Genomic DNA, 13,187 nt, shown 5'->3' with positions numbered 1-13,187 from the left:
ATGAAATTATCAATTCCAGGCATATGTACCTTTGCTCTGTGGTTTCTAATCCAAAGTCAAAAGGAAACTGACTTCTGAAGAATGACTACTCCATTTTCTGAAAATTAGATACCTTCAAGATACCATATAGCAACTAAAATTATAATAGCTCAGGCAAATGGTTGATTTTGAAAACCCTGACCAGCCCATTATTCACACAGATTTCTTTTTTTTTTTTTTTTTAGCTCTTTGTTTCTTTATGCTATCTATGCTAATATGGAAATAGTCTTTATAGTCACTATTTACTAAGTTACTGCAGTGAAGATGTCTTGGAAACAGTCTTCATTCCTCTGTGTTTTAATTATAAACACTCATCTGAGATGGTTTGTATTAGAAGTTGATAGTGATAATGTTAATTTCCTCCTGCCTTGAACAAAGAGGGTGGTCTATATAGTTCTGAGCGTTTGGGACACTCTCCTTCTCAGCTTGGTGCCTGAACCTACACCTATCATACCTTTTTGGTGTGATATTGCATATTGGTGTTAGACAAGACATAATTCTGCTATTATTTGGAGGTCAACAGAAATTGTTTTGCTCTGAAAGAAATTTAGTATTGGGTCTGTCATGCATACATATGTTGTGAGATGTGAAACTGCAATATGGAAAAGAGTGAAGAAATCCTATCCAGCAGACAGAAGAGTGAATCACCAAGATTTAAATAAATGTTTTATACATTTCAGGACCTAAATGAGAAAGCACTGAACTGCTTTTCTTTTCATGAATATAATCTAGATTCATACAAGCATCAACATATAATTTAATTACAGAATATTGAAAATTTCCCTGGTGTTAAAAAGGGAACTGACTAGTTTAAGGGAAAAAAAATACCCCAAGGATCACTATTCTGAGACTGTGTATGGCACAGGAAGACTCTGAAATACAAATGGCTGGTGATGGGGAATGTACTGGGGGAAAACAGTATGTGTAGTTCCCCTTTTTTTATACGCTTTCCCAGGCATCCAAAACTGTTAGAGACAGGTTATATTGCTAGCTGAACCTTTTCCTTACTTACTATGGTTGACCTGAAGTTCTGAGTATATCTGCCCTAACTTTTGTGACTGAAATATAATTTCCTTTGTCCCAGCATTTCTTTGCAATATCAGGTCTTCTAGAATGTTAGGAAAGACGATCTATAGGGATGGAGCTGGATATCTCTCATGACTGTCTTATGATGTCTCAAAGAAAGTGAAGATTCAATTTCTGGAGATTATTAGGGTTTAGGTTAGTAATAAGCCTTTTTGTGGATTTTAAAAACAACTTTAAAGTACCAGGTGGCTTGGGCTTGAATGTAGAACCAAATCCAGTCTTTTAATTCACAGATTCTTATTTCCTTCTTCTACTTGTTTCTTCAAGACAAGTGAAAGCTTGTTCAATGTAAGGGTTATTTAAAACCTTTACAACAGGTCTAGTTTGTGTTTTGCCATGGAGCAATGGGAAGAATTGGATGAGTTATGACATGTCAAAGCAAAATTTTCACCTATGTGAAAACCATCAACAATCACTGAAAATTTTACTATACTTCAATACCTAAATGGTAGCCTGTGCAGTGAAGTCAAAAGCTATGATAACATTAAAAAGAACCCCAACTCACAGCAGTCTGGGAAATAACATTAATTTTTGCATAATTCCACCATGGTCAGATGACACAGTGTTAGATACAACGTGTCCTGCCTGTGCTGAGTGTTTTACAATACTTGAGTTGCCCTTTTATTTCTAATGATATTTTCTAATCTTTCAGGTGAAAGTGAAGCTGAAGTAGGGTGCGGGGGGAAATTTGTAACACTGACAGTCCTTTCTTATGTGTGAAGCTGAGAGGCTAAAAAGACCTTTTTTTTAAAAAAAAAAAATTGTAAAGAAAGGAATCAATGAAAAAAAGAAGACAGAAGTAGAAAAGACTAAAGGAAAATGATGAAGGATGATAAAAAGTAGTTAACAAAACAGAAGAAGTAAAATACTTCAGATAGCACTGAGAAGCTGCAAAACGTTAACTAAAAGCAAACAGACTAAAAAAACCCCAAAAAATACGGAATAATAAGGAGAGGTAGAGTAAAAGACAAGACACAGAAGCACACTGGGATTTATTTTCTATGAATTGTTAATTATTTCGCTAAGTAATGTTAATACTGAACTGGCGATAAACACTGAAAACATGGCTGATGCTGGGAAAACTTATACTGGTTTTTCAAACACTATATAGCCCAGGGTGTTACATGATGTTTGCACTCCTGTTTATAATCAAGATGCAGCCCAAATATTCATCTCAAAGTTTCAACACTATTCTTTTTGAATTAACCAATATTTAAAGCAATTACTTAGAGCAGTACTATTTAGAGTATAAGTTCACAAAGAGCTGTTGCTCAAGAGGGGCTATCAGGTAACTTCACTGTGTGAAAGGGCTGGAGCAGCAGTCCATCCTGACTTTGTACTGAGAATTACCTTCTTCCAGCAGATCTCCACAAACATAAATGTTTTCTTGGATGATCTCTGGATGAGATCACAAAATATATTTATTATTTGTTTCTTGAGAATACTCTCCCAGTACATAAAAGTGCTATGTAACTACTACCTCGCTCTTTAAATTACACAGACTTTGTCTATCCGGTTTATTTCTTTAGTAATGAGTGAGTGATGAAACACAGAATTCTGATTTACATAAGTAGAATAAATTTTGGATGTTAGGTATCTTTGGGATAATGCTAGGATTTAAATTAAGTAGAAGCAGAGATTTTAATAATTTTTGTGATGCTTCCTATCTCAGCTGAACTAGAAAATACTATGAGAAAGATATTAGTGAATACAGAACCTGAGTAAACTTTTTGGTATTCTTGAATAATCTAAAACTAGAAATGGATTTTTTTTTTAACTTTTATTTTTTAAAATTAAGATATTAAATAAAGTATTTTTTTATAAAATCAGGGTATTAAAAGTTTAAAGAAGATGGTTAGAACTGAGCAACAACTAAATTATTTGGTCCCTAAGATGCACTAATTTCTGTAATATAAGATCTTCACACACCTTTATCAACAGAAAATAATGAACCTTGAACAGTGGTAAGAATACATGTCATTTAGCAGTTAATTCTGAACTAAGCTAGGTCCTATGCCACTGACAGCTGGCACTACAGTTGTCTATACATCAGCATCAGCTAGAAGTTACTTCTGCAGTACACCAGGGACTAGCTTGACCATACTTTGTTTAAATGTTCAAAAATATTCTTGGATCTGTAGAAACTCTCATGGCTAATGAGGGCTGACTACTTAAAAACAAATAAAAACCACAGCTGAATTATAGCTGCTGGTAATGCTTTATTGCTTAGATCTCTCAACCAGATAAATAGTGATTGCTTCTATTTAGAACATGCTGCCTCAGGAAACCCAAAGTAATTAAAGACAAGCTGAAAAATAATAATACAGAGAGAGGAAAAAGATCTGCAGCAGCAAAGCTATCTTCTGAAGGGAGAACATTATACAAAACCTGTACTGCAGGTAACACACTTTTCTTTGAGTTAGGTCTTTGAATAGACATGATGAGCAAAAATCAAAGCAGAACTGACAGTGGAGTAGGTAAACTTTCCCACCGTTTCTGTTAAAGGAAAATATTTTTGCTCAAATATCTACCGGGCAGTGGTTTTGTACAATTTGAAGGCAATATCTTCAAATTTTATCATCTGAATTTTAAAGCAGCTATTCAGCAACAATTATTTGTGAAAAATAGCACCTCCTAAGTATCTGTTCTTTGGAGAAACAGTATTTAAAAAGTCAGAGGGAGGCTCCTCCTCCTAAACTGCTGTGTTTCAGTTTGGTTTGGGTTGGTTTTTTTTTTTTTTTTTTTTTTTTTTTTTTTTTTTTTTTTTTTTTTTTTTATATAGATTTTGTGTAGCTCTCTTGTCTCTGCAAAAGCACAGATTTGGTCTACCTGATCAGCAAGGATTATTAGCATAAGACTCTTCCCAGGGCAGTACAAAACTGTGAAAAACCAGGAAGTCAGTAAACTCTTAAGTAACAGCATTTAGAAGTAATTTTTTGGCTGGAGAGAAGATTATATATCAAGTCACAAACTCATTAGAAGATTGCCTCCTGTTAGACATTTAAAATTTTTTGTTTGTTTGTTTTCTTAGAAATACACACCTGGGACAAAAATAAGAGTGGCTACAAAACTGGAGAAGGAGGACAGATGATAGACAAAAGTGGCCAGATCATCAGGATGCACGTACGGCTGTGTAGAGGTGGTGGAGGCAAAAATTCTGTGGGGAATGTAAAAATAGGATGCCTGAGATTGGATGTCAAATTAAGTGAGGAGCAAGAGATGGATTAGTAGAATTTGGAACTGTGGAAGCATCAGGATTGAGGAGAATGGATCCAGGATAGCACATCTAATGCTAGCCAAAGGTTATGAATAAAGGGATACAAAAAAAGTGATAGAAGAAGATAGAAAATAGTGGTAGGGAGACTTTGTACTCTAATTCCAAATAATGGATTTAAATGAGATGATCCACAGCAGAGCATGGAAGAGGGATGCAATGTGACAGGAATTAAAAAGTGTGAAAAAGACCTCTTGTAACCAAGGTTTACCAACTGACGTTTTTCCAATAACAACTAAATTATAAATAATTTTCCAGTAATAACTAAAATTTGGTTTATAGCCAGAAAGAACTGGCTAATTTATAGAAGCAAAATCAGCTGAGACCTATCAGAAAGTATGACCTTCAGAGATTCAGAAAGTCTCTGACCCAAATTAATATAGATTGGAAAAGACTGGAGTAGGGTGGAATTTATTATGTTCTTCTTTCATTCTGAAACATTTCCTTGGGCATTCATTATTTGTTATACCAGAAGACTTGCCTAGGCTGCTTTTAGGGCAATATAATTTATGCCACTCTTGCAAAAGCATAAAGAATAGACTTATAAAGAATAATGTTTTGCAAAAAAAATCATGTACAGATCATTCCTATACCTCTAGAAATTACTATTAAAAATACATAGAAATTGCCTGGAGCATATGAGTGAATACAAAGACAAGTATCCTGAATTTAAGTTAAAGATGTCAACAGTCCAAGGACAAGTCTGTTTTTTTTTTTTTTTTCAGATGAGATAATAATGATATAATACTGAATAGAGCAAGGAAACTACCATTCCCATCTTGTAAGTATTGCAGCTTCTAAGAACTCACTGCAGGCTGATTGCCAGTTTACCATAGAAAGGAATAAGTTGACTCCTGAAGATGTCTGCCTCTTTTGCAGCTGGGCAAACAGCCTAGCTGACTAAGACTGCCTAATTTATTTTTAGGTGGTTTCATATAGATAAGGTATGAGTTTGTAGCTTATCCAACAAACCATAAGTAACCCATATAACTCTTAATTTTTCTTAAGGCTTTCTTTATGGTATACCATATTTGTAAGACAAAGGGTGTGATACAAGTTAGATACTTTGAAGTATTCTACAAGTGAAAAATATCTGGAGAAAAATAAGGTGACTAGAAAATGTTGCTCCATAAAAACGACATTATTTCTGTGGCTATGATTACTTCAGGATACCCAAATGTACACTTTCCATAGAAGAATTTTTCCTTGCTCTGAATTCATGCTTGTTCATAATAAATTACCGAAGTATAAGTTCCATTAGAATTAAAATAATGATTTATATACATTCTTGGAATATAAACCTAGGTTTTCCAGTTAATTACAGGTACTTAAAATATATAATTTGAAAATGCTCTTCCTATTATGCTATATTATGCATAAATATATACGTAAATAATTCTTAAGGTATGATTAACATAATATGGGTAGAACAAGCACCGTGTTTGTGTACACACTCTGCAGCTCATTGAAGAACATTCTGAAATAGTATTTGCCTGAGCCTAGTGGTGGTATTATTCAGAGAAAATAAACAAAACTTTTGTTCCTCTTGAGACTGAGCAAATGTTACCTCAGCATGTATTTAATTCTCCAAGGAGATGCTTAGTCACCACAATAAAAAAACCCCAGCTTTTTCTTGAACAGCCTGACAACTAATTCATATGCAGGCTATCGTATCTGAACAATAAGAGCTGTATAAATAGAAAGAAATGTTATTCAAGAACATTTTTGTAACATTCGTATTGGCATTCATTTACGCATAATCACTCTTTTTTGTTCCTTATAAATGAAGATCTACACAAAAGATTTTTGGTTTTTGATTTCTTCCCATCTTGACTCTTCAAAATAAGGAATGTCCAATATTTCTATCAAAATCTGTGTTTGCAGATACACTTGTTTGATTCTTCTGGTCCTGTAGCATAAGCTATATTTAGTTTTCAGAGTAAACCACTACCCTTCTCACAGAATAAACATGGAATTATAAAGCATTAGAATTTACTTTTTTTTTTTTTTTTTTTTAATTGTGTAGCTGAAGTGAGTTTGTAAATTTTCAAAGAACCTAGAAGCGAGGTAAATTTTCTATACTGCTGAGAATTTATGAAGACGGCAGATAAAAGAACTAATAATTTTCTTTTTTAAACATCTGTGAGCCACTTTCATAGTCATAAAGATATTCCATCCCAAATTAAGGCCTTCTATGACATTTTCATACAGGAGAAAATTGATACAGTTGAGTGATGGTAGATCCCTCTCAAGTATTTTTAATGAAAACACTAACAGGCCCTCAATCGCAGTAATATTCTGAGTTGCTATAATTACTCATATGTTCAACTGTTAGTTATAACACAAAACTGTCTTCTACAAACCAGGGGCAAATATCTTTATTCAGATACTGAACCCAGACCACAAATAGATAGGATACCTCTGATAGCTATAATTGCTCCTTTCCTTTAGTGAAAAATGAGCTACTCAAAAATTTGCCATCAAGGTCATATGTAACAATCTTGATCTTTCTTTCCTTTATACATTTTTCTTCCCATTGAAAAACACATACTTTGCATGATTCTGTTGTGCCTGTTTCTTTTCTACATTTTTTTGAATTAAGTAAAAGCATAGCAGTATTGCAATAATTTCAAGAAAAAATTCCAGAGTTTGTAACTGTGACAAAGATTGAAATATGAAATGTTACAATTTTCCTCTGTCCTCTGAAAAGAAAAAATGTTCTGTATATATTTGTGAAATAGCATACCTCCATTAATGCATTCTGGGGTGAAAGAAATATCATCAAGAGCAAATTCTGTGGGTTCACTCCGCCCCACTTCAGCTTCAAAGGCAACTCTGAAAGGGCTGTTACTGGAGAGGACTACATTTGCATACATCCATTTGTTTTCTTCATTTCTACTAGAAGACCACATAAGAATATCCATTCCTTGCTCTTCAGCTGTGTATACCTGTTGACAATGAAACCCAAGAAATGAAACTGAATCAGCATTAAGCAACAAAGTGCAGCTAACTAGAGTAACATAGCCCAGGCCCAGTAGCGCAGCTACCTCCCTGGGTAGTACTGACCCTCCTAGATACAGTTTAAACCCACACATTACTCGTCTTGATCAAATGTTAATGAATACTTTTGCTAATGCTAGTTCAGCTGCAAATAAAAAGCTGCTATGAAAACAAAATAAAATAAAAAGAACTGCTAATACAATCACTAACTAAAACCTACAGGCAATCTTGACCTGAAATATTCACACCATGGTGCATAAGTGAAGAACAATTGACATCATCTACTCAGGCTTGTGCAAAGCATCTGACACTGTCCAGCACAACATCCTTGTCTCTAAGTTGGAGAGACATGGGTTTGATGGATGGACCACTGGGTGGATAAGGAATTGGCTGGATGGTTGAACTCAGAGTTGTGGTTAACACCTCGATGTCCGAGTGGAGAGTAGTGACAAGTGGAATACTTCAGGTGTTGGTATTGGGACTGGCGTAGTTTAACATCTTTGTAGGTGACATAGTGGAATCAAATGCACCCTCAGCAAGTCTACTGATGACACCGAGCTATGTGGTGCTGTCGACACACTGGAGGGAAGGGATGTGCCATCCAGAGGGACCTGGACAGGCTGGAAAGGTGGGCCCATGAGAACCTCATGAAGTTCAACAAGGCCAAGTGCAAGGTCCTGCACATGGGTCAGGGCAATCCCAAGCACAAATACAGGCTGGGCGATGAGTGGATTGAGAGCAGACCTGCAGAGAATTACCTGGGGGTATCAGCGCATGGAAAACTCTCTATGAGCCAGCAATGTGCACTCACAGCCCAGAAAGCAAACCATATCCTGGACTGCATCAAGAGAAGTGTGGGCAGCAGGCTGAGGGAGGTGATTCTCCCCCTCTGCTTCTCTCTCATGAGACCCCACCTGGAGGGCTGGTCCAGCTCTGGGGCTCCCAAAATAAGAAGGACATGGATCTTCTCAATTGGGTCCAGAAGAGGGCCACAAAGATGATCAGGGATCTGGAGCACCTCCCCTATGAGGATAGGCTGAGAGTTGGTGTTGCTCACCCTAGAGAAGACAAGGCTCTGGAGAGACTTCATAGCAGCTTTCCAGTACCTAACGGGGGCCTACAGGAAGGTTGAGGAGGACTCTTTGTCTGGGAGTGTAGTGGTAGGATGAGGGGTAATGGTTTTAAACTGAAAGAGGGTAGATTTAGATTAGATATTAGGAAGAAATTCTTCCCTGTGAGGGTGGTGAGACACTGGCACAGGTTGCCCAGAGCAGCTGTGGCTGCCCCCTCCCTGGCAGTGTTCAAGGCCAGGTTGGACGGGGCTTTGAGCAACCTGGGCTAGTGGAAAGTGTCCCTGCCCATGGTGAAAGCAATAAGAAAGTCAATGAATGAATTCATAATTAACTAACAACTGATGAATCAATATCAAGAAAAGGAAATTCTGGAGATTACACATGTAGATGCTCTTCTCACTTAGGTGTCCAAAATCCTTAAAGTATCTAAACCAGGTCAGAAATAATAAAAGTAGTGCAGTAATGAAAGTAAGTATATTCTATACATTCCAGATGATAACTATTTCTTTAAGGGACTGAATATTTTAATAAGTATTCTCTCTTCATCACTTTCAATTCCAACCTCCTCTTGAGCCTTTAGACTAACTTTCCAGTGATCTATGACTTCATGTTCTCACTTGAGTGTCCCAGTTTAATGATGAAACACAAAACATGAGACCCAAGAAAGTTTTAAAATTAAACCCATACCAATGATCTGTATAACTACATACCTTTGACTCTTCTAGCCAACCTGGTGAGACAAATAAGCTAACAACCCAAATGACACCATTAACCACATACTTTATAGAAATTAGTGTATTGATGAAAATATCTCAGATGCCTGAATGCTCTTGCAATTATTTCATTTTTGGAAGAGAGGAGTGTCAAGAAGACTGCAATAAAATAATCTAAATCAGGACCTTATTTTGTCAAGCCTTTTCTTTGGTTACAGGACAGTGTAGTAGCAATATCTTGCCACTGTCTTAAAAGCATGCATCTTGCAGGGTTGAAAGGACAAGTGTTGAGAAGAAATTGCTGATTCGACCCATCAAAAAGTGAAAAACAGTGTGATCACATGATCAAGATCTAAGGCCTTAATGGATTGAAACCATATGTGTGAGGTTAGGACTATGTTACAACACATGCATGTGTCACTGGAATCATTCACTATTTTACCAAGCTTGAAATACAACAGTCTCACTAGTCTTGCATTTTACAGTGTTAGCATGGTTTTAACTATTACTGCATTTGTATTTTTTTCTTTTTGAAGGTTAGTATTGGGATGATTCTTTCAATATATCTCATTGTGAAGTCTCACAGCTGCACAGATAACCATGGAAGTATCAAAAACTTTTGAAAACAATACTAGAGTCTCTTTTAACAGGACAGTTAAAGACTAGCCCATTGTTTAAAATCAGAAGGTTTTCCTATTCATTTTTGTCAGTGTGGTAAGAGAAGTTGTTCATAGTAAAAATTTTGAAGCATGCTGTCTGTTTGAACAGTTTTCTCTACAGAGAAATTACATCATGTCCACACTGATCCTGGTCTTGGAGCATGGTATCATTCTGTGTTCATAAAGCCCTGCATCACAAGCTCAGTACAGACAATAAATCCATCATGAAACCTACTGTATGTAAACTGGCTGATGGGTCTGGGGTGGCAACAAGTCAAACTGGGTGTAAAGTGCAGTATTTTAATGACATCAGCTTCCATTCTTATAGATGTAAGGTAATTTTATATGCCTTGACTTTATTTTCTTTGAAGTTTAACTCATATTTACCATAGAGTATGGACATGTAGTTATGTAATTACTATGGATTAGTTAATATGTTGTGTGAATTTGTGTGGTTGTGTCCTCAGTTAGCTTTGACTAAAGTTTAAACCTGAATGTATGGTTTCTCATAACAAGCACATAGGTAACCTGTGGATAATGACAGCATTTAGTATATATATTTAAACTGATACATAGGAAATCTCAGGTGAGTTCCCAGCTCTGTTCCATTTCTCATGTACACTCCCGGGAAAATTCTTCAATCCCACTTTCTGCCAAAGTACTCCTGAATATTTTTAATTCACTTCTCCAATAATATCTATTCATAACTACACCAGGAAAGGGTCTGTGTTATTATACATCTTCAAAAGTTTTTAGCTAAGATTTCTAAAAGAATAATACTTCATTTAAAATATATGCTAAACCAAATGACATTACAATGGAGTTCAGAAAAATGGGAAGCCCAAGGAGTCTGTTCCTTTAGCTGGGGATACAGATCTTACTCTCTCAGAGATTGTGCTCACAGAAAGTGAAGAATGAATTATAAAATGTAATATTGTATTCGTAGGTGAGATTACCCATGTCACTAAGAGTTTGAAGCATCTTCTGGGTTAGGAAGTACGTTTAGCATATACAAGATTTTTGCTGTCCTGTGTAAACATACGATACATGAAAGGTAGAGCAAGTTGTCCTGGATATAAGCTCTGTAGAGCCCTGGAGAGATATAGCTGTGTGGTGTTTAGTGCCTCCAGAGACTACAACACCTCCCTAAGCAGCATCCTATGAATTGTGTACAAGCTAGCCTGGTAGTGGAAACAAGTTAACATGTGAAAGAAGAAAAAGCTAGCAAACGAATCCAACTTTATGGCATGTAATGAAAAAAACCCAAAACCAATATGTTTCAAAATCCCATTGAACAACTCTGTATCTCTGGGGAGACTCTGGTTCAGCTAATACTGATCTTGTTGTGGGCTAAATCCTATCATTTTAATTTAAATGTAACAAGCATGTCTTGTAATAAATAGTCATTATATCTGTCCATTTTGTGGTGATGCTGTTTCTAGTTCACGCACACACAGTCGAAATCACAAAGAATAGGAATCAACAGAAAAAGATCTATCACTTCATTCACTGCAGAGTGAAAAGTTCAGGAGTGAAGATACCAAATACACACTTCATGGTAATTTTAAGAAGAATTTAGTGTGATAATCTGCATGAGATGAATGCGTGAGTGAAGCTTTTATACTTGCTTCTTGGTCTTTCTCCAAGGTGCCTTTGCTTGTTGGTTCATTTGTAGTCCATATGTGAACAGCATTCTTTAGTAAATCCCATTTCCCTGCCTTAAAATCATGACTCAGTTCTAATTTTTCACAGCATGTTCTCTGTGTTAGAAACTTCTGAATTCTATTTTCAGCTTCTATTTCATTTTGGGGATGGGGAAAGTGCATGTAATTTTGAAGGTCACGAAATATAAACTGCTATTTTCTACTTAGTCATCAGCAGTTACAACCCATGTGGCTATCCTCTACCCTCATGCTGTCTTTTCAAGATAACATATTATCTTCCTGATCATGCCTGACTCTAGCAGTTGGCATGCTGGAACATACTATGTTCCATCTGAACTGACTAATAACCAAGAAACCGAAGCAGATCTAAAGGATGCATAATAAGAGGTGTATTCTCCCATCATTCCCATCATCTAGTCTTTAATCACCAGCCAAGGAAGCAGAAAAATCTTGTGAAAGACAACCTGTATTTTCACTTCGTTAGGCACCACAGACTTGTATCTGCTAAGAAAACTTCCCACTGACTCCAGTGAATAATGATACTGTTTTCTTCTCTACATCCTTAAGATCATGTCTTTGAACTCCTGGACAGTCATCATTGCACATCTTCCTCGGACTGAAGCTACACCAGAGGCAGACTCAAATTGTTTCTCTAAAGCCCACAAATTAGCTTAACAAAATTGTATCACAATTCACTGTCACAATAGAGAAGCACTTTAAGAAATTATCTACCTCTTTTCTCTTTATTTCTTTAAGCATGAATTTGAAGTAATAAAATATTCAGTCATTTTTAGTAAAATTGACCTGTCCTATACCGAAATTTACTATACCTCAGTTCTGTTAGCATCAACAAATACCAAGACAGAAAACTGATATATTAGAATTATGCTACTGCATCTGGAATTAATTCTGGTTTTGACTCTCCACTGTATGACAAACTCCTGAAGTAAATAGACAGAGACAGAATGTTTTCTGTCTCTCTGACAGATGACAAATAGAATCCCAATTGGAATGAAACAGATGTGAAAATAACCTTAATTTCTTGCTCAAAATTATCTCCTGCTTCATTAAATGCAACTAAATAGTCATAAAAATATAAAGACAAATGCACTTTAAAAATATACATTTACAGCATAATGTAGTAAAAATGTTTTATATTCAGAACTATTCTTGCTCAGAGAGTATTAATTGATATATTAGACCAGTACTTAGTGCTGAATAACCCACCTCTCAAAGGCTGTTACTATATTGTTGTTAGGAAAACTAATGGGTTTTTACTTAATCATTATGAAGCAATTTTTTTCTCCTGTGGCTAATAGTTGACTGATGTCCTGAAGCATCAGTAATCAGATGTCTCTTTAATAGCATCCATTCTGTGTTAATGCAAGAGTTGATGTAAACATTGTGTCCTTTTTAAAGGTAATAATAAGGTAATAAAAGCATATGCTTTTGGTTTCCCTATGAACAAATTTATGATGATAGAATTGTGTAATTGAAATGTACATTGTGAATACAGAATAGAAGACTTTTAGTTCATTTTTCTCTATTCTCAGTGACTAGTTCCTTTTCTGAGTAAAAATAGTATTATTCTCATAATCACATTATTTTTTGTAGTTCTACCACATTTGCTTCCTATACCAATGCATCCTTCATTTTTATCTTTTTTTTTTTTTTTTACA

General features: G+C 35.7%; 1 protein-coding gene across 1 annotated transcript in view; it reads right to left on the bottom strand.

Annotated features, from left to right (window-relative positions):
• Positions 1–13,187, bottom strand: part of MALRD1 (MAM and LDL receptor class A domain containing 1) — a 287,732-nt gene that overhangs the window by 68,068 nt on the left and 206,477 nt on the right. The window contains exon 32 of the mRNA XM_026843695.1: positions 7,146–7,347. Coding sequence (XP_026699496.1) covers positions 7,146–7,347 — 202 coding nt within the window. The remainder of the gene's footprint in view (positions 1–7,145; positions 7,348–13,187) is intronic.

This window comes from Athene cunicularia (assembly GCF_003259725.1).
Source record: "Athene cunicularia isolate RWA chromosome 2 unlocalized genomic scaffold, athCun1 chr2_part1, whole genome shotgun sequence".
NCBI classification, from domain to species: domain Eukaryota; kingdom Metazoa; phylum Chordata; class Aves; order Strigiformes; family Strigidae; genus Athene; species Athene cunicularia.
This window is presented reverse-complemented; position numbering and strand designations above follow the sequence as displayed.